General features: G+C 41.5%; 1 protein-coding gene across 2 annotated transcripts; it reads right to left on the reverse strand.

The window, feature by feature from the left end:
* Positions 1-2,024: 2,024 nt before the first annotated feature.
* Positions 2,025-20,614, reverse strand: STIL (STIL centriolar assembly protein). Of its 2 annotated transcripts, none has more exons than XM_059478707.1 (16): positions 20,492-20,614; positions 19,403-19,510; positions 18,957-19,072; positions 18,668-18,855; positions 17,441-17,688; positions 16,565-16,648; positions 16,361-16,447; positions 14,583-14,730; positions 13,359-13,468; positions 12,437-12,551; positions 11,336-11,644; positions 9,158-9,308; positions 8,201-8,426; positions 6,164-6,356; positions 5,316-5,569; positions 2,025-3,525 (listed from the first exon to the last, which is right to left on the reverse strand). In XM_059478707.1, exons 2-16 carry the CDS (start codon positions 19,492-19,494, stop codon positions 2,712-2,714), a joined length of 3,135 nt encoding a protein of 1,044 aa, XP_059334690.1. In that variant the 5' UTR covers positions 19,495-19,510; positions 20,492-20,614; the 3' UTR covers positions 2,025-2,711. The 2 variants fall into 2 exon arrangements, with proteins under 2 accessions (XP_059334690.1, XP_059334689.1); XM_059478706.1 differs by having other exon boundaries at positions 10,595-11,644.
* Between the last annotated feature and the right edge of the window lie 380 nt (positions 20,615-20,994).

Genomic DNA, 20,994 nt, shown 5'->3' on the forward strand with positions numbered 1-20,994 from the left:
CCTGCCGTGGAGCGGGGCCGGCGGCGGGGCCGGGGCGCGGGGGTCGCCATTGTCTCCCCGCCACCTGCGCGCCCGGCTCGGGGGGAAATGCCGGAGCTGTTATTCTTCCTTTCACTCCTTCCCCTCAGCCTCCCGCTCTGGCCGCGGCCGTGGGAGAGGTTTGCACGGGCTCGGGCCGTGTCCCGGCCGCAGGAGCCCGCACGATGCCGGCGGCGTGCGGGGGGCGGCGGGGCCGCGGCGGTCACGACGCGCCGGAGAGCCCGCCGTGCCTCCCGCCAGGAAACACGACCGTGCTCGAGCCGGCTCCTCGCGGCAACAGGAAGCGTTAAAGATAGAACAGCCGGGGCTGGGCGGCGGAGATTAGGAAGCCGAGCATCTTCTGAGCACCGAGGGCCATTCCCAGCCGTGCCTGGGCCCGCTGCGCTGGGAGCCGGGCCGTGCCCAGCCCACCTCCGGCCCGCATTTTTATTTTACTGAAGAGGGATCAAACCCTTCAGTCAGGGTGGGGAGCACCGAAATGATCCAAAGTGAAGCAGTCAGTGATGCTCTGAGCAGGCCCATTACCTTTTCAGCTAGCACTATAAATATCTTCCCTTAATTATAATAAATAATAGCTAAAAACAATTAAAAAAAAACAAACCCAAAACCCAAATCAATAAAGCCTTAATGTTGCCCCATTAGCCATGCCATCATCTCACAAGCCAGCTCTAGAGCTTGGGCCTCAGTGGTCAGTCAACAAAGCCAGACCTGGCTTAATGTGTATTTTTTTACCTCAAATTGCAGTGGATGCTTCAGGGGAAAAAAAATCCAGACATCTTGAAATTACTCAGCACCATACTAAGAAAGGAAAATGCTGCTTAAAGGGAAGGGTGGTTTTTTTTGTTTTGGTCCAGTAAATTGACATTTTGCTTGCTTGGAGGTTGCTATCCAGGATTATATGCTTTGTGTAACTTATTATAACACCACACCCTTGTCCTGAGCTGCGTGCAAGTAGTTTGGCTTTTGTTTTCAAATTGTTTCTAGCCCTTGAGCATTTGAAGAAAGTCTTTAAAATATTAACCAATACAGCTGTCATCTTCCTGTGTTTCCAGACATTTTACAATAGGAAACAAAGAACAAAACCCTGCAACAATAGCTCAGAGGTATGAATTGCCTCATTCATCTCACTGGAATGTTCAAAAACATTAACTATTTTTTGACTGATTCAGCAGAAAATGTGCTGGCAGATAAAAAGCTTATGTCTGATCCAGGGGAGATTCAGGGACTGAGAAAGGTTTTATTTTTCAGCACAGTAAAGCAGCACCTTTCCTGAAAGGAAGCAAATACCCTTGTTGATGGAAGAGACTGCGTGAGAGGAGAAATTCTGGCTGAAAAGGAGCTGCTGCCTTCCTCTCTCTGTACTGCTTCAAAACAGCACATGGTTTATCTCAGCCCAGTTCTGTAATAAATTAATTAGCAATCAGTGCCCACTCAAACATACCAAGAACACTGCAGTCCTTAGGATGTGACTGGGAAAGGCCCAGGATTTCAGTAGAGGGTGTTTTGATCTCTGCTTTAACACTCAGAACAGGAAAGGCAAGGTCAGCACCAGGCTGAACTGCTACTGAGACAATGCCATCACTAAAACAAAGTTTGTTCCAAAGCCTGTGAGAGAATGCTGATGCACCTAAAAGGCCAGTGAGAAAACACATGGCTCCACCATCATCCCACTGTCCTCCCACCAGGAATGGTGGGAATGGGAATGAATCACCACTTCCAGCCAATTCTTCACCTTGTGCAATATTATCACCACAAGGTTATGGAAAAGAGCTGCTTCATTAATAGACTGGAGTCTTGGTGACAGAAATTTATGTGTTCATTCAGAACAAAGTAAATTATTTCTGCTTATCCCACCACCCAGTATCAGACTCCTGATGAGTTCAGCAGCAGGTGAACCACTGAACTTCAAGTTAACAATTTTAACAATGACTGGAAAGCCACATGTGTCTTAAATAAAGGCAGCATTAGTCAAGTGAAGATTAATTATTAATTTTTTTTAATGGAAACTTTGACCTTTATCAGCAGTATGTAATTTTAAATAAATAGAAAACAGAGATGAAAAAAATTACAAGTCTTAAAAGTGCCAGCTTTCCCCTGTTTTCTTCAAAGATTTCATGATACACAGAGTTACATGTGCCATTTGGGCTGAATTCAAAATAATTTTATGCAAAGTAAAGCTAAAGTTATACTTCCCTTCCCCACAGACACAACCCACAAACAGGAATCCAACCATTTCAGCAAACTTCTAAAAATTAGTGCTTTAGGTCTGTTGCCCCTGCTCTGCCACACACATTATCAGTGGCTCACAGTTGGCACAAACATGGAAAAAAGTCTGTTTTAAAAAGTTAACAAAAGAACACTTAAGTAAAAAATCACCACTGTTAAAAATTATATAAAAATACATCTTGGGCTCAGGTTGATTCACCTTCAATATGCTCTAAAATCACATCTAACTGTAAACAAAAATGTACACATATGTCTGTGCTGATCAGCACTGCCTCAGCCAGGCACTTTGAGGTGGCTGTCCCTGAGCTGGCTGAAAGTTCTGCAAGTTTTACACTGTACAACAGAGTGACCTCTTCAAAGAGAGCTCAATCTGTGGTTTCCTGTGATCCTTTACAGAGAGGGCCCTCTTGATTTGAAGCAGTGGTTGCAGCCATCTCAAGGGATGTTCAGAACAGCTTTGGTAATTGCCTGAGTTGTTTGACATCAAGAATGGTGCCAACAGAATTGATGCTGTTTGACTGGTTTAACATTTCAAGGGTTGGAGTGTGCAGATTTCCACGAAAGGCCTGAGTATCTCCTTCATCTTTCCTGACAGGTTGTTCAGTGAATTCAACCCTCCCAGGTAACAATCTGGTTTTTGATTTTAAATCCTTCAGGAACTGAAGTGGGTTTTCATTTGCTTGATCTGTTCTGGGAGGGAAAATTTCATTTGTAATGTTTCTTAACACAGGGTTGTTTAATTCTGGTGAAGCATTAGCCAACTCTCTGCTGTGACTTTTTAGGTGAATGGGAACCCTTCCATCCACTCTTTTGGGTAATTCAGTCTGGTGGCTGAAGCTGTCCAATGCAGGGGCACAGTTTTTGTTTGGCATGCTTTTGCTTTTGGCAGTGCCAAAACTGCCACCTTGAGCCTGCAGCTCCTCTTCATCCTCACTGCTGTCACTGCCCTGTATCAGCCCATATCGCTTCATGTACTTCTTGGTTGCAAAGGACATGTTGTTGGGAGAAATTAAACTCAGACCCACCATGCTCTTGTCTGTATTTGTTTGCAGGATGTCCTGGAAGGAGAAATCTGTGGGAGGGTTCTGGCCTGAGCGGCTGAGGGACAGCCGGGATAACTGATTCTCACTGAGGTACTTCAGGGCTATGGCATTGGCTTCCATGCTCAGATCAACAATGTTGGGACACATGCTGACATTGGCAAGTAACATGGAATTTAACCCAGGCACCACTGCTTCAGGACTTATGCACGCCAAGATGCTGAAATAAAGCAGCAAAAAGTTACCTTAGCATTACAGGAAAAGCATCAGTTTCACAATTTTGCTCACTGTACTGATTTCTCCTTTTTTCCTGAACACGGCCTCATCAGGACTGAGATCATAGTATCTGCACATAATTAAAACTAGCTACTCACCCCCATAAGTATCTAAACACTGCCAGAGGATGGATGATATTCCCTTCTCCTTCAATACACACTACTCTCATATGAAGAGTCACCCATCTCTAGCAGGTTACAGTGCTGGGTTTTGGTTTTAAAGCAGGTTTGAACTCTTGGTCTTTTCTCACCAGTGAACGAGACATTACGTGTGTCTGATCCTACAACTCTAAATTCTACCATTCAGCCCAAATTTTATAGCTAGAAATACAAGCCAAATGACTGAGACCAAGAATATCTTTCCCAATGCATGGTAATTCCAGGATTTTTACAGAAACTCTGACATAGCATCTGTTTCCAGAAGCCTACAAGGTTCTAGTTTTTGAAGTACCTTCAAATGAGGAATGTTCATTTGTTCTGTTGCCTGGTGCAGCAATTCCTTGTATATATATCATGTGTTTGAAGACCAAAAGAACAAGCTCTGGTGCACCAGTAATGGTTGTAAACCATTGCATTTAGCTCACACATCATATATTAGTTCATAAACCTAAGCTCCTCATATTAAGAATTAAGAGGCTTCCTATTTCACTGAGCACAAATTCTAAAGTTTGCCCAGGGAAAATAAACTGGCTCAGCAACAACAACCACTTATTATGCTATGGAGCTGCACTGCTGTTTCCTTCTCTACTGAGCTGTAGATCTTTTCTCAGAATTGTTTATCAGTCTTGAAAGTGGCAGAAGGAAGAACTCCACCCCACTCCCCAAGTTTGAAGGAAAAAACCCCAAGAGTTCAAGTTTTGCCTTAGAGGTTCACATGTTAGCATGTTATTCACATTAAAAGAACACTGACAGACTCCAGCCAGGAAGGCAGTCCAGAAATCCCAGAAAATCACCCAATAAAACACAAGTGAAAAGGAGAGAAAAGAGGTTAGAAACTGTATGACTACAAACAGCTTTTGACACATGGCTGAAGAGAAGATTAATTAGGAGGTGGTGAGATTTTTTGTTTACATAACAGCTACACACTAGGATCAAGAAGACAATAAGGATGAAAGTGAAGCTGTACCAGGCAGTCAGCCTATGCCTACACAGCTATGCAAGTAAATTCCTGTGCCTAAAAACCCTCCTTCAGAAGTTACTTCTCTGTTCCTTCCTCTGTTTCAACAAGGCTGTTGCTTCCCTCCCCAGCACTTTCTCTGCTCAAGGCACAGCACCCACAATAACAAGCAATTAGGACAGAACCAGTTTTGATTAGATACCAAAGACACAGTAACAATTTCACATATACTGGTAAAGAGCAAGACAAAGGTTAAGAAGCAATGACAAAATACCAGGTCCAGAGCTGCTCTGGAATACTTGGAGACAGACCAAAGAATTGCCCATAGCTTCCTTGTTATTCTAGGGAATTGCCTGCACAGCCCTTTAAGAATCACCAGATGCTCTAACAGCAAGAGGGTTGTGTTCTATTTAAATATTCTGAGTTTTTCTAGCAGAGCTCTTAAACCTATCTGAAATGCCCATAGCATGAGCCAGCATTTCAATTTTGCAGGAAATGCAGATCAAGGTGCACCCAAATCCCAGTGGCAGTGAGCAGTCTTCTCCTGACTCATTGAGCCAAATCTTCATTTTCAGTTGGATCTGCACATTACTACTCAAAACCACCAGCATTTTTTACCTGGCATTGTCTACTTTGTGTGTATTTTCCTTCATACTGCCAGGTGAGCTCACAGTCACGCCAAGGCTCCTCAGCTGTTTGAGTGTGGCACTAAGGACACTTTCTTTGTCCACCTCTCCTGTGTGAGTCTTTGAAGCCACTTCTGCTGTACCATCAATATCCTGATATGTAGGACCATCATCAACAACAAATTCTGATTTTAAAGGCAAATGATCTTGCTCTTCTGAGGTCTTTAAGAGATGGTTTACTTGGCCCTACAGAAAAAGGAGCACATGGCAAAAACAATGAGATACAGGGACTGTCAAATGCAAAATTCCTGACTACACAACTTCAAATACAACCTGATGGATTAATAGCTTATTCTAACAAAGAAGGCAAATTCAGATATAGTTCAGATGCAATCACTTAAACTCACAGCAGTGTAGTCAAACACTGCAACATCTTACACTTCAAGCTTTCTAAAAGAGTCTGTTCTGAATTTAAACACATCACATACTGATATTCTTCAAGATGAAAATATCTGCCCTTTAAGGGACTTGAAGGTAAAATGCTGTGTTATTTTAAAGGCCACTAATTTGGGAAGTTATCAGCTGAGGTCCTTGAATAAAAAAATATTATTTATTAGATAATAGAAAGTAATCCATGTATGCATGAAAGAGAAGTATAAAATAACCACTTAAACATTCAAAAAAATTGAAGAACCACAAACTCAGAGTTTTCTGTAGAGCACAATATGAATCTGAAAACCACAAGCAGCTTTCATTCCTGCCAACACCACATCATAAGTTCAGCAGGGTGCTGTTCTGACTGTTGCATTCAGTGCAGAATATAAAACGTGCATGAGTTACCAGTAAGTCCTGGTAAAGCTTCAGCTCCTCTGAGGGCTGCTGAGGCAGCAGCGGGGCGGGTGCCTCCGAGCTCTGCTCACTTGTTACCACCACCTGGCTCCTGGCTCCCTCCGATGGCTCTTTCTGTAAACACACACTGGCACTGTCCTCCAAGGACGAGCCACGAGCAAGTGCCTGGGAAACGTTTCCAGTTCTGGAACAGAACACCAAGATAGCTACGTATTTCCTTGAAACAGCAAAAGCATCGTTATCACTATATGTACTTTGTTCATGAACATCAGAGGAGGAGAACAATCAATCCTAAGGGGTTTTAGTTTTGCCTGCTGCTCAAGGCTTTGCCCCTTTCTGCAGTCAAAAGTTTCAAAAGTCATTTAAAGACTGAAGAAATAGACTTCCAACTGTGGAACTACAACAGCCTGACTAGTTTTCCAAAACATGATTTGAAAGTGGCAATGGCATCTCTGGACTGGCCAAAACTCAGTGACACACCATGACTTAAACCTGATGAAAGGAAAATTATTAACAATTTGGAATTTATGTTTTCAGCAGACCACTAATAAGCCTTTAGAAGCAAATATCTTCCGTATGCTCTGACACATGACTTATTTAAAAAGCTGCTTTTACCAAGGTACATAACTTCCCATGGGATTCCTGTGGCAGTTTAAAAACTTCTCAAAGACAGTTACAAGTACACACATGCACACTGAGTATCACAAACACCTAGCTGAAATATTTTTCAATAGGAGATGTGAAAGAGGAGCTACAAAGGCTAAACACTGAATGAGTTACAACACAATGCTCTGCACGCCCCTCATTGGTGTGTGCATTGCATAAGCCTTTGGAGACCAGACATATCAATACTACTATCATCCCAAGAAGATCCTCAAGCAACCTCCTCCCCCTTCCTGTTCCTCCTGAGGAGACAAGTGTAAGATAAGGGAATTTCAGAACTCAACTGATCAATTGCCTGTGTTGAAAGTGATAAGATTTAAAGCACGTGACATACCAGATAGTCAATGTAGGTTATCAGCTACTGTTACACTAGCAATTATTCATCATTCCCAAAAAAGTTCCCCTCCTCCTCATCAAAGGAATCTGGGTGATGCTCTACATTCTCACTATAAGATACTTTAAAGCTATTTTACTGGTTTATGAATCCAAGTTGAAGAGAACCTTAAGATGGCATTGTCCAAAAATACAATGTTCATAAGACTGATCTGAATCCATAAAATTTCTGGTAGCAGTATATGTTTGCAGACAGCACTTTAACCAAGGACTATAAATAGTTAAGTTATAGATTCATTACTATCATTTTTCCCAATATGACCATTTTAGGAGCCTAATTTAACTGGAAGGGCATTCCCCCTCCTTTGGCTTTTTATACTTAGGCAATATTAGATCACTAAAGTGCTAAATTGTTGAGCTATCCCTACATAGAAATAGCATGCATATAGATAATTAAAAATATTTTAAAAACCACTTCCCAAATTAGTCTGAGATTAGTCACTGCACTATAAAGCAACTGAGCTCAAAAATTATTAACAGCAGTGAAGTCAGTATCTGCATGCACCACTCACAAAGTAATCAGGCATAAAATAAAGAGAAATTCAAGGAACAGCCACATATAAACACCTCATCCCAAGCCCCTCAGAACTGGAAAGGTTCTGAATGCTGACAAGGAAAAGCCACTGTAGGAAAACAACTGAGTATAGCAGCATCCCCTTTTCCAGTCAGGATTTAAGGTAAGGAAAGGAATGCTGCCAGCACAGTGCATGCTTTTGTAAGTTAAAGGCTTTTGCCATCAGCTGCTGCTGACAGGTAGCTAAACCTGCATGACTGATAAATGCAGACTCTAAAGGCAGATGTCTTTGGTGAGCTGTACAATTCAAAGCATAATTAAAAAATACAGAAGGGAGAGAACACAACAGCTGAGGTCAGACTATTTATAACTCCTGAAGGAAAAAATATTACAGAAGTAATAACTTACATAAGGCAGTCCAGCACATTATGTGAGCACAGGGTGTTTCTGTTACTTACTGGGGAGTGTTCTGATTAGCTCCTTCTTCCACAAGGTGAATACTCTCTACAAAGCTGGGCATGTCAACCACCCTTAAGGATGAAGCAATGCTTGTATTACTTGCATCTTGCTCAGCATTAATTGAAATGTTTATGTCCTCCTTAGAAATCTCTCCATCTTCTTTTTTCCCTCGTGGTATGGAGTTGCCTTGTTTTTCGGAGGCTGTATTCCAAAATAAACTAGCACCTAGGACAAAATTAGAGGTTTAACCATTTAGGAAGAGTCATTACTTTTTTTGAGATTCTCTGGCTTTCTATAGCTAGAGGAATAACTTTCTCCCATTCATGTTTCTTTCACTATTTAAAAAGTGATCTACAGTTTAAATCAGCTAAAAGCTGCCAAAACATCATTCAAGTTCTAGTTTCTTCCAAAGTATACTTGATGAAAATAAATGGTTGCATTAAATAACTTTAATGCATTGACCTTGAGCCTGTTTCAAAGTTTACTCCAGACTAAGCACAACATTTCCATGGATTTAGCAGGAGCCAATATGTTAATATGCAGCTGTACAGACACAGCTGCATAACTCTCCTAAACTAAAGCAAATACAACCTCCTCTTCATGCATGATTTACAAACAACATCAATAATATATATATTGGCATAGAAATGATTACTTTACAAAACAGTGTATTAAATAAAAAAAGATGTGGAGTTACACGTCAACAAGACAACATTTTAAATAGAACAGCTTTCTAAGCCTATTGGAAAAATAACTCTTTCAGTGATGGCAATCAAAGACAAAAGTAACTCCAGCCTAAACTTGCAAATAACACCTCAACAACTTAGGTGTTTTTTGGATCTAGGTGCACGTTTGCACAACTTCTTTCTGCAAAAACATTTCCTCCATGGCCCAACGAAGCACAGAAACGTCCAGAAGGAAGCGGTGCCAGTCTGTGCTAATGAATGAAGCGTTACCTGTGCTCACGGCAACGCTCACGCTCCTCCTGGGGCGCGGTGGTGGTGAGGTCTGGGTTTCCATGGACACCAGCTCCCCGGCCTTCTCCCCCTTCTCAGCTGCCTCTGAGGAACCCTCCTGGCGAGCCTGAGCCTCCAGCAGGCGCTGGATCTGGAACAGTCACCGCAAAGTTAGCGTCTGCACAAGAAAATATCAGCTGTGACAGGCAAAAGGGAATTAATCGGGTTCTGCTAAGATCTGGATTCAAACAGGCTGCGCTGCCACAGCACCCTGAACACCTTCCAGCTGTCAGCAGTGCACACAGCATAAATCAAAACACCAATTTTGATGTTGGCAGAGGTAGCAAAGAAGATCTTTAAGCACATTGGCAGAGGCAGCACCAAGACAAGTTGGGTAAAGCCTGTTTGCACCACACTTGCTGGAAGTATTCCCTCCCTTTCATTCACGTACAAAGCCTATTAACCAACTTACCAGCCAAGCATTTATGTGCCAACTGTCCCTACACCAACTTTGTATTAATTACAAAGCTAAGCAATTAAATGATAAAATTAAGGTTGCCAGGCAATCTTCTCTCTAGGATTTTCATCCACCCTGTTCAACGATTAGCTTGCAGCTCCAGGGAGAAATACACTAACAGTGAAGGCTGCAGTAAGGAGAGGTTTCCCACATGCACAACCCATGCTTCAGGAGCTTGACTTTACAAACAGGAACTATACCAAAAACAAATTCCAGCTGTCATTTTCTAGTTCAAGTACTGCAAACTTTTCTGTTTGTATTATTCATCACCAGCAGCAAAATTTAAACTCTGTCTCTTCAGCCCCAAATCATACCCTGCAAAATACAGGGCCAGTAGGTTCATCAAGGGACTGGTGTTTTGAAGAAACTTAACTTGGTGAGGCAACAGAGCACAGCAAGAACCCCAAAGTCCAGTTTTCTAGCATAGAAAAGATCTGGTGAACCAGGAATTGATGTAGACAACTTAAGTTTTTAAAGCAACAGCTCAGGGAGCTGCTGGTTTGAAGGTGGAAAAAGCAACATATGAGAACATTCTGTGCTTCATTATTTACAAAAATTCCAAAGCCTATAGCCGATGCAATATTTTTTTTACATGGACAAGCATGAAAGCAGAAAAGCATTTATACAGAAAGTGTATCAGTTTGCATTACAAACAATCTACTAAAAATAAACGGTCATGTTATGGAAATATCACAGAAATAAACGCAAAATTTAAATTAGATAAAAGTAAAATAATTTTTAAAGGGACATCAGTTGGTAAGGCTAATTAAGTCCCCTTTCCATGCCCAAACTGCAGCTGGTATGACAGGCTCCCTTGTTCCAACACGGATAGACAACAGTTAATTTAATTCCTTTAGCAGGGGAACTATCAAAGCATAGTCACTGAGAGGGCAGAGGAGAAAGCTGACATTTCCACAGACCTGAGCTTGCAGTAATTTGAGTTGTCTGTCCTGCTGGGTGAGGAGCTGGAATGCATCTGGAGATAATCCCATCATGCCATTATCTGATGGAGCTGCAGGAGCAGGCGTGTGCAGGCACGGGGCGTGGGCTGCACAGCACTGCACGCTCGAGGGGCTTGCACTCGATGCCATCCTCATCCCAGCTGATAAGCCATTGTCATGAGAGCAGCTCCCCGTTTTCCCAGGATATCTCACATTTATAGGGCTGCTCGTGGCATACCCTGGGTTGCAGCAAACGTTTGGGCAAATGATGTTTTGATGGAACACTGCACAAGCATTTTGCTGAGCCACCTCTGGTGGGATTTCCACTCCGTGACCGGGGCTCATTTTCCCAACTCCTTGCCATGGGGTTATGGGATTGTACTGGAGAGAAGCAGTGCACTGACAGCTGCATGCTGGACAGGAAGGTGGCACTTGAACTGGCACCTGCAGGTCTGGTGGCTGTCTGCAGCTCTGTGGTGACAAAGAGTTGTGCAGGACTGGCTGTGTGGCAGCAGGAAGCTGCTTGGAACCAGACACTGATGCTCTCCTAGGCAGAGGCTCTCCCTGTGGTGTGACACTCTCAGGATTTAACACAAGTTTTTCCAAAGGCTTTCTGGGGTGGTGCACAGACACATCTGGGGAAGGCCCACTACAAGGAGTTGAAGGAGAAGATGATCCTGAACTTTTTCTTGATTGGGGGGAAGCCTTTTTACACTGCACCTGCTGCTGTAGTAGAGCTTGATTTCCTCTGCAAGGCATTGAAGCTGGAATTTTCTGGTTTATAGGATTTGGTAATCGTCTCAAAGAGGGATCTCCCACATTAGCAGGAAAGTTCTGCCTGTCTTCAGAGTGCTGGCTGGGGTGACATGTAGGTCTCATGCAACACTTCTTTTTCATAGGCTGATTTGGCACTGTGGGCAGACTTTTAGCACCTGAAGTTCCCACAGGCTTAGATGATTGTCCTGGTTCTATGAAACTCCCATCCAAAATAAGTGACAGCTCTGGCACTGAAGGAAAAATTCTGGTAACCTGAAAGGACAATTACACACATAGATGATAATTTAAAAATATTGTCTGCTCTTTGAATGCATAATTTCCTCAAATAAAATGTTTTCATTTAAAAATCAATATATGATGATTATCAGCTTCCAAACCAAACACAAGTTAAACACATTCCTTAAAGACTGGAGAATCCAAAAAAAGCAGCAAGATCTCTAGGACCATTCTTAAAGGAAAATTGCTTTTATATAGTAACAGCCCTGTCAGCCAAATGAATGCTCCATGTCATTTGGGAGTACATGTCAGAATATGGATATTTCCCTTCTAGAGGTGGACTCTGTGTCCCTTCTTACTATTCTCAGATCCAGGAGATAGCTGCAATAGGACATATTTTATACACAATTATCACATCCTTCTAGACCTATGCTGTACAAGGGCTGGTATTTATTGTATTTGTACACATTTCAGTGAAAAAAGGACAGAGCAGATCTTTTGGGTAAATGAAATGAAAAAAATCACAAGAGCTGGCTGTCTCTATCTCAGACACTACAGCTCTTCCATTCAACAACAGTGAGATTCCTAAAATAGAAACTACTCTCTGTTTCCAAATCACAGCATGTACAGGAATTTAAAGTGTCTAAAATCCTGGAAAATGGCAGATTGACTACAGGAGTGGGACCCATGGTTAATTTCTTTAATTCTGCTTTCCCTTGCTAGGAATTGAGAGAGAGAAGCTTTTGTCTACAGTTCCCTTACAATAAGTTCTGCTGCTCTAAGTGTCACATCTGAGATACCCAGAGCAACTATTTATTATTTAGTTACCTGTTGACTCACTGGGTGAGGACTTGGAATTGGTCTGGGGGATAAATCCTCATCTTCCACACCAGAGTCATGATCACTTGCTGACAACTTGCTGGGTGAAGAGCCTTGGGGAGGACTGAAACCAAAATAAAGCAAAGTAAAAATGCCTGCTTGTTAGAATTGGCAGCAGTAACATGAAACTTTACATTTTTCAATGTGCCATCTACAGTGCATAATTTTTCTGAGAAGCAGCTGCTATCCATCTTCTCCCTGGTCAGCTGGGGAGTTAACCAAGCAAACAGTTCTAAAACCAAACAATGAAAACAGAAAAGCTGCTTTTGGGCAAGAAACCCTCCCTCCCCACAGCATCACACAAACACAGCTTTTAAGTGACATTCTAACAGCAAAGCAATGATATATAGTAAAAAGATAGGAGGTGCTACAGTAAAGATTTTAATATTGTTTGAAGGAAAATAAAGGCCACCTTCTAGTCATAGATAAAAATCTGATGGATAAGCCAGGTTCTTAAAAAAAAAAATCACTAAGTTTCAAACTATCCAGGTCTTGGAGCTCTGAAAAGTGGGAAGGAAAAAAAGAAATTTTTTTTTACTTAAGTAGATTTCAATTAGAGATTTGCTTCAAAGGACAGAGCTCACTTAAAGCTTAATAGAGTGAACTAAGCCTCATCCGTGAGGAAGCCTTTTTAGAAACATCCACTGCATAAATTAAAACCACCAGTACCAAGTAGTTTTTTTTGGAATACAGACATCTTGACCATCTTACTTGAAAAATACTAACTCCAGGAATAAATAAAAGCACATACACAGATTTTAATGCAATAGAATGTATGCACAGCACAACTGACACATAGCACAGATCAGATCAAACCCCTCAACCAATAAATATTTAATTTTTGCACATAAATGGCATTGCAGAGATTTACCTTTTGATTGGAAGTTTCTTGCAAATTCTGCTGAAGAACTCAGTTTCTGCATTTTGGTTTTCTGCACTCAACTCAAACTGGATAGGGCTCTTGTCTGATGCTTCAACGTTCTGGAATGAGATGTTCCATATTTGTGAGGCAGGAAACCTTCAAACTTTCAATCACTGAGGTACTACTCCCAAAGAAACAGCTTTAAAGACATTTATAAGATCATTTGCTGCTTGTCTCCTACTTGCAAATTTTTCAGCACTACAAGGAAGCAGACAACTTCCCTTCCTGTTTAACACTGCTCCCCTGCTACTCTGTAAAGTAGTTGGGCTAATTATAGCCATGAGCAGATGCTTCCTCACTGTAACTGCTCAGATACTCCTCCAGAGCTGCCACCACTACAGGAAACAGCAAACGTTCCTGTACTGCCTCACACACCACAGCTGGGCAGCTCCTGGAGGCAACAGCAGTGAGCTTCTGTGGAGGGATGTGTCATCTTAGAAAGCTGAGCTGGCCCTAGGCTAAAGGGAGAAGGCAGCCCTGACAAGGAAATTCAGTTGGGAAGAGAGCTGAGCACACAGCACAGCACACACATTACACTCATTGCTTCTGACAGAGCATAGCAGCATTTACTGAGCAAATTAACAGCTCAACTTCAGGTTCTGCACAAGCCTTGGAAAACACATAAGGAACTGAGATTTCCTAGAACTTCCTCAAACCTTACTAGCCATCTCCCAGACTTCTATCATCAAATTCTTTCAGAGAGTTACTTTGCGCAAAGATAAAATTCTCCATTAGTAAAACTGATGAAATTAGTAACCTCTGAACTCCTTTTCGCATTCAATTTCAAGCAAAGCACAACACTCAGCTTTGCTCTCCAGCAAGCATTACCCACAGCAGCTGTCAGATGTGGCCAAGCTGAACACAGCACATCAGAGTAACAAATGCTGCAGGAAGTCTGAGTCTCTGCTCACAAGGCCAGAAGGTCACTAGTAGGAAGGAACACTAACCAAGGCCAACACAGCATGATGTACTTAAAAGACAGATGCTTAATGCTATTAGAAAAGTGAGCAGTGCTGCCTTTGGAAGTAATTTCTCAATTTGAGGGACAAATGATGCAGCTTTATAGAGCTACATCATTTTCAAACACTGCAGATCCATTCGAGTCACATCACAATGACTCTTTCAAGGCAAAATTTGAAGCACCACGGTGCAGGAGGAAAGCAAGACACTTACTTTGAACAGGTGAACTGTTTCATGGCAAGTTAGGATCTGAAACCCCAGCTCAGTCTGCCCACTGCATGGAACACACTCATAAAACTCTGGTTCCTTGTGTGTCAATGAATAAAGCACAACAAGAAAACTCCTAGATTCTGAAAAAACCCTAAAATAGAAGAAAAACACATCTTTAAATAACTTAAACATGAAGAAAGCCCTTAGATTTGCAATACAGTGAACAAATTTTCACATAGTTTAGCAAACTGGTGAATCATAGCATTTTGAGTGGTGCTTAGCTATAGATAGTGCAGAGGGATTTATGACTGTAGCCACATGCAAGAACCAAAGAAAAGTAGAGAAATAGGAATAATCCAAGTCCTTTGTACACCAAACCTTTACTATCACTTAGTACTTTAAATGAATGCCTGGAAGAGTTCAAACATAACAGAAGAAAACATCTGTAAGAATGATATTGTGTTTTATTTTCTTTTTAGTTTTCAGTTAAGATGCATTATAAAGACACTTAATGACTCAGTTACCCCTAAATATTCAAAAAACATTAATTAGCAAAAAGAAAATTTTTTTGGAAAATTTTATTGAAGGGTTTTTTTTCTATAAGTTGAGAATAGTGAGTAACAACAATCAGCATTTAACACAATTTCAAGGATAACAACAACGTGTGTTTCCAATAAAAGGTAGGACTAATTTCAGAACAGTTTTTCTTTTTATAGTACTTGTAACATGCTTGTTAATGGCTTTTTTTGTTTGCTTTTTCATTAAATTATATATGCAATAGAAAAAGCAGTAGAAACAAGATGCTTGAAAAACACATTCATGCAACTTCAAAGTTTACTTACAACTTAAAGAGTTAAAAATGTATGATGCACAGATTAAGCAGTTAGCCTGCAGAGGTTAATGCTGTTTGCATGGTTCATCAAATCTCCCTAATCCACTTCCATGATGGCATCAGTTAAAGTTAATGAGAGTCAAGCATCCAACTTGCCTATCTAATAATCTAATTGGTCTCTTATCTGTGTTTGGACATATTTCAGTTGTTAAGGGAAAGAAGTCTATTTTGTAATTGCAGACACATCTGTTCACCAAACATGGTTGCATTTCACAATTTAAAAACAAATATGGGCAATCAGAAGAAGTGCTTATGCATACAGCATATTCTAGAGTCTCATTTACCTGAGGTGCAGTTTCAAACTACTAACACCTGAACTCTCTCCCAGCTACACACAAATAGAACTCAGCAAATGTTACAAATTAGAAAATCTAGACAATGAGGAATGATTATGCTCTAACATCACAATCAAAAAATACCCCAGAATGCAAACACTCTTAAAAAACAACCTGAACATTTAACAGGAAGTCTAACAGGACAGCATAGGCAGCAAACCAGTATGTTTCAATATGTTGGTCAGACACAACCAGGAAGACAACTTATCTCAAAGAAAATACCCCTAAGAAAAGCTCAAAAACAAAACCCCATCACTGTTTAAACTACTGTTTCCTGCTTGTGGCTTCTTATTTAAACTAAAATGCAGTGACCTCAAGGATATTAATGTTCACCCTCTCCTGACTTTGGGATATCAGCTCAGCTTTTCAACATTTCAGTCACAGAAAATTTTTATGCAGAAGCCAAAGCCAAAAATAACATTTAAACCAGACAGCCTTACCTCTATACAACACAGAATTTCCTCAAATATATTTGAGCAGAGCCTATGCTGTCATGCATTTCTGTGGAGTACTTTTTTAGGTACTTCTATGTTTTACCTATAAAAGTGACTTGCCTTTCTTGGATTGAAGAACTGAACAAATACCGCAAGCAACAGGCCCAGACTTGAGGACTATAGATATGAGTAACTCCACTCAGCCAACTAGAAATAAGAAAAAAAATCTAATTAGAGACAGCTGTGGTACCAAATTTTTGCTATGTAATCCCTCAGATACATCTCAAATCAATTATGTGTATGTGTATTAATCTGAACACTTACACTCCAACTAAAGGCAGAGCATAAGCCTTGGGATCAGACTCAAGCAGTAAAAGCAATTTCCTTGTTTGGTCCATAGTAAGGTAGCTGAAAGAAAGCAAAATTTGGGTTGTTTTACTATTTTGGAAGAGAGTTTTTCAGAAAAAAAAATCTTGAAAAGTACAAGTTTAGAAAATACTGTGAAAAAATAACAATTAAAGATCAAAACTACTCTTACTCCACACTTAACAGCAGCTCCCCAGCTTTTCAGCAATTCCCTGTGTATCAAAGAGTTATCAAGGACAAAACTTACATAGTACTATTTGTAGTATTTTAGTGAATACTAGAATTAGTGTTCATAACAAATCCCCAAGTACAAGCCATGTTAAATTTGAAGAGTAATTTGCAGAGAGGCATTCATAAAGAAACTGTCCAAATAAAATGACATTCAGTTATTTCAAATTACTTCCCTGATCTATCCCTGGTTCATCCTGTTAAATTAGTTACCAGTCAGAATGATGACTTCTCAATACCATCTTAGAAGCACAAACAGAAAGCTTTGGTTTGCATTCATCTGCTTTTCATTGTAGGGCGAGCACCTATGGTGCTTAAAAAGCTGGAAGCTATTTACATTTATTATGTTAACTAGAGGTGTGTTCTGCCACTTTCACTGAAGCCAAAAGAATTTCTACTCAACCAGTTAATGTTTTTGCTCCACCCCATTTCCTGTTTCTTGTTCATAATTTTAATACATTTCCAAGGCCAGAACACATGCCATGTTTATGCCAGTTATTTTACTAAAAAGCAAAGTACAGTTGAAATCTCTCCTACCCACCTCCTTTAGGAAAGGCAAGAAACTGACAGGCAACTTTGACAGCTTTAGCACCACCCTTTACTCACCCACATTTGTAAGTTCCTTGAACTTGTGCAATATTCATAGGACTGGTCAAATTTCTTGCTAGGGCTGTTGGAATAATTGGGACAGACTTTACAGGGGTGTATTCCAAAATATTGGCCAGAGTAAGAGAAGCCCAGTAAAAATTAAAGTGTAGATTATCCAGGTTTTCTGTGAAAAAAATGTGAGCTCTAACAGTGAGCAGTTTAGAAAGATCCAGAGATTCTTTACTGCACAGACTCTGCTGCAGACTCTAGAAGTAAGAAAAAAAAAAGAGAGTTAAATACATTAAATTATTTTCTGATTATCATGATTCAAGATGCATTACACTAGGAATTCAAATCATTCATCACAGCTATTATTGCAGTAGGTACTATACAAAAACCCATTACTCCAGGTCTCCAAAGTTCACTGCTCTAGTGAATATAATGAATAATGCAGAATACAGTTGAAAATTAGCTATGCACACCTCAGCATTGTTTTATGACGTATTATAAAACATGGGGCTACTAAATGCTATAAAAATTAATACAATAACAGACAACTAAAAAGCTCAAGCTGATTTGCCAACATTTTCTTACTTGCTTTCAAGAATATGTAATTTAATATCTGGCTGTATCATCATGAGAAAGTTCAGATGTGAAGCAGGCTTAATTTGGATTTTAAATACACACTACAACAACAATAGAGAAAATGGAATGGAAATCTACAGGAATGGAAAGCATATTTAATAGCTTACAGCAGAGCACACATTTCAGCTATGGCTGTTAACCTACATAGGGCTCCACACGTTTTGGGCGGGTCACTTGCCTAGCAACACTTCAGCAACAACTGCCCAATACTGCAACTGATTAATGACACTTTTGAGGGGAAAAAAAAGACAAAAAAAAAGCTGTTTTCTCTTGTTTAACAAGTAAGTTTGCTGCAATTGCTGTTGCTTTGCTGGTTTTGGTGGTTAGACCAGCTGAAACACTTTGGTCAGCCAGCAAGATTTTCATCCAAGATTAACGACTGTGTGATCCTTAAACACCTGTGAGGATTAACTGACTTTACCAGTTTCCAATACACTTTTCAATGACACTCAAGCAGCTCATTGCACACAATTAACTACATGGTCTTGGTTCAGCCCTGACCTTGCTGTGCTGGAAATCAAGCTCTGTGCATAGTCCAGTGTCCTCCCTGGCAGAGAGTTCACTGTTTGAGAGACCCAAAAGTTGCTAAGAGCTGCCTACCTTGAAAGCCAAGCTGATATCTTCAGCACTGTGCACTATTATATTATCTGAACAAGGTCCCCAGGCATTAACTGTACATGGAATCAAGAAGTCTCCAGGAAGGGATGCAGTTGGGATTTTGCCTGATCCACCAGCAACTTCTCGGCCAGGATCAAAGCGATCTACTGTCAGCGTTACGCCTTCCCCATCTTCAAAATAAAGAAATAAAGTCAGAGTCCAAGAGAAACAACTCAGCTTAACTACAGCTTAATCAACCAACACTGCCTGTCTACCTCATGTCTAGAATTACCTTCATCTACTGTCAGGGTGCCAAGCAAAAAACAGGACAATGATTTCTTTTCATTCTGCTTAGCATGGCGGTAGGCAAGCCGCAAGGTTTTCTCCACCAGACATATTTTGGGGTTTCTAAAAAAGAGATAATAAGCAAGTTTAAGTCACAAATTCTTTTTAATGTTTTTTTTTTTTAAAGTATCACTTATCCATATGGGAAGAAAATAGAAATAAATTTTAAGTTACTTTAAATTGATGCACCTTCAAGACACTAGACTGTGTTACACAAAGGAAAGGAAACTGAAATTTTTCCAGTGAAAATCCTTATATGCTTATAACAAACACACTGCTTCATTTTCCTTTGGGCCTTGCCATAGAACAGACTCAAAAGACAAAATGAGGCTTTGCATCACACACTCCATAATTTATTTTAAGCTTTAGCTTGCCACAAAAGGGTATCAATACCTGTAATAGGTGATGTGTGTGCCAATGACATCGCCCATGGGGACTGGGTCCCAAAGTGCACACCTGGACAGAGGGAAACTGAAAGGGACCATCCTTTAGGGAACCAATCTGGGAAGATCAGAGATAAAAAAATGGATTAAGGTACATTGTTATCTTACGATGTTTAAAAGAAGGAACAAAGGCATGACACAGTAAGAAAATCAAGAAATAGGATACATAAACTGTTGGTACTTTTTTTTGTTTAAGTCCAGGCCAACAAAGCAGAAACTTTGTCCTACGAAGTTGTCAGAGTTACAGTCAACACAAAACCTTTACTGTCCACCTGACAGTTTCTCTGTGGAACCTTGGAAGACAGGTAGGCCAAAATACAAGCTTGCAGATAAAGCTTAAGGAAAAACTACTTAGATATAGTTTAGGGAGAAAAAGAGTCACCACTAATCAGAAACTCCCATGGCACAAAAAAACTGATTTAGCAAATTTAACATTAGATCAGCTTCCCAAAGCCCTGTTTTAGTCTCTGTATTTCAAGTGAGCATTCACACTACTTAAACTTTGAAGACTTCTGAAATAAGGCCTTGGCTTAACTCAAATAGTAGACTTCAAAGAGCCCTGAAGAAATCACTATGTAATCACATTAACTTATTTACACTATCAGGATTAGATTTTCTTGAGGTGCCTAAACAAAGCAACATACAAAACAATTGACAGCCCATATAATTTGGCAAATACCTCACTACCTTTTAGCAAATAAGCAACAAGCCTTTTTGTAGTTATCTCAAGCATGAAACTTTGCTAAGCAAAGGTGCTTCCTCTGCATTTAAACTTGCCAGGAAAGAACTTTACTTTAAAGGCAGCCCTCCAAGGAACCAGCCACGATGCTTCCAGCAGCAGTTAATTAACACCCTTTAAAAACCAAATGCCAAACAAGCCTTAAACTTAAATTTGTAGAGGAGGACATTTTTTAAAGCATCAGTGTCTCAACTTGACAAGCACGAAGCAGAAGCCCACTCTCCCTCCCTCAGCTCTGTATACCCCGAGCCGCACTGGCAGAGGGGCGGTGTGCGCGGCGGGGCCGGAGCGATGCGGTACCTCAGATCCGGGCAGGGCCGCAACTCTGCCCGCTCCTCTTCTCCCTCTCCCCAGCGCGGAGTCCGCCCGGTGCAGCCCCCGGTGCAGCCCCCGGCTCGGCCGGGCAGCGGCCGTGAGAGCGGAGCGGCCCCGGTGGCAGCGCCCGCAGCTCCAATCCCAGCGCAGCCGCTCCCGCCGCGTCCCGCTCGCCGCGGCGCCTTCTGCGGCCCCGGCCGGCCCCCTGCCCCCGCCGGCCAATCAGAGAGTTGAACCCGCCCCCACTGCCTGACGCAGCCCAATCGGCTCGCGGTGGGGAACGGCTGGCTCGGCCAATCAGGGCGCGCCCCGGGGAAACCAACCGCCAGCGCGCGCGCAGGGGGTTTAAAAATGCCAGGGGGCGGGGAGTGCGCAGGCGCAGTGCGGCGGTGCGGCGGCGTTGCCATGGCAGCGGGGGAGCCGCCGCTGCTGCCGGGCCGGGCCGTGCCATGCCGGAAAGGGCTGTGGCGGGGCCAACAATGAACCGA

This window comes from Ammospiza nelsoni, chromosome 9 (genome assembly GCF_027579445.1).
Source record: "Ammospiza nelsoni isolate bAmmNel1 chromosome 9, bAmmNel1.pri, whole genome shotgun sequence".
Taxonomy (NCBI): domain Eukaryota; kingdom Metazoa; phylum Chordata; class Aves; order Passeriformes; family Passerellidae; genus Ammospiza; species Ammospiza nelsoni.

Excerpts from the sequence above, each read along its gene's own strand:
- STIL (XM_059478706.1), bottom strand. The coding sequence starts at position 19,494 with ATGGTCCCTTTCAGTTTCCCTCTGTCCAGGTGTGCACTTTGGGACCCA. Across the intron at positions 19,073-19,402 it reads ACACACATCACCTATTACAG|AAACCCCAAAATATGTCTGG; the intron begins GTATTGATACCC and ends TCTCTTTTTTAG. Across the intron at positions 8,427-9,157 it reads GAGCGTTGCCGTGAGCACAG|GTGCTAGTTTATTTTGGAAT; the intron begins GTAACGCTTCAT and ends ATTTTGTCCTAG.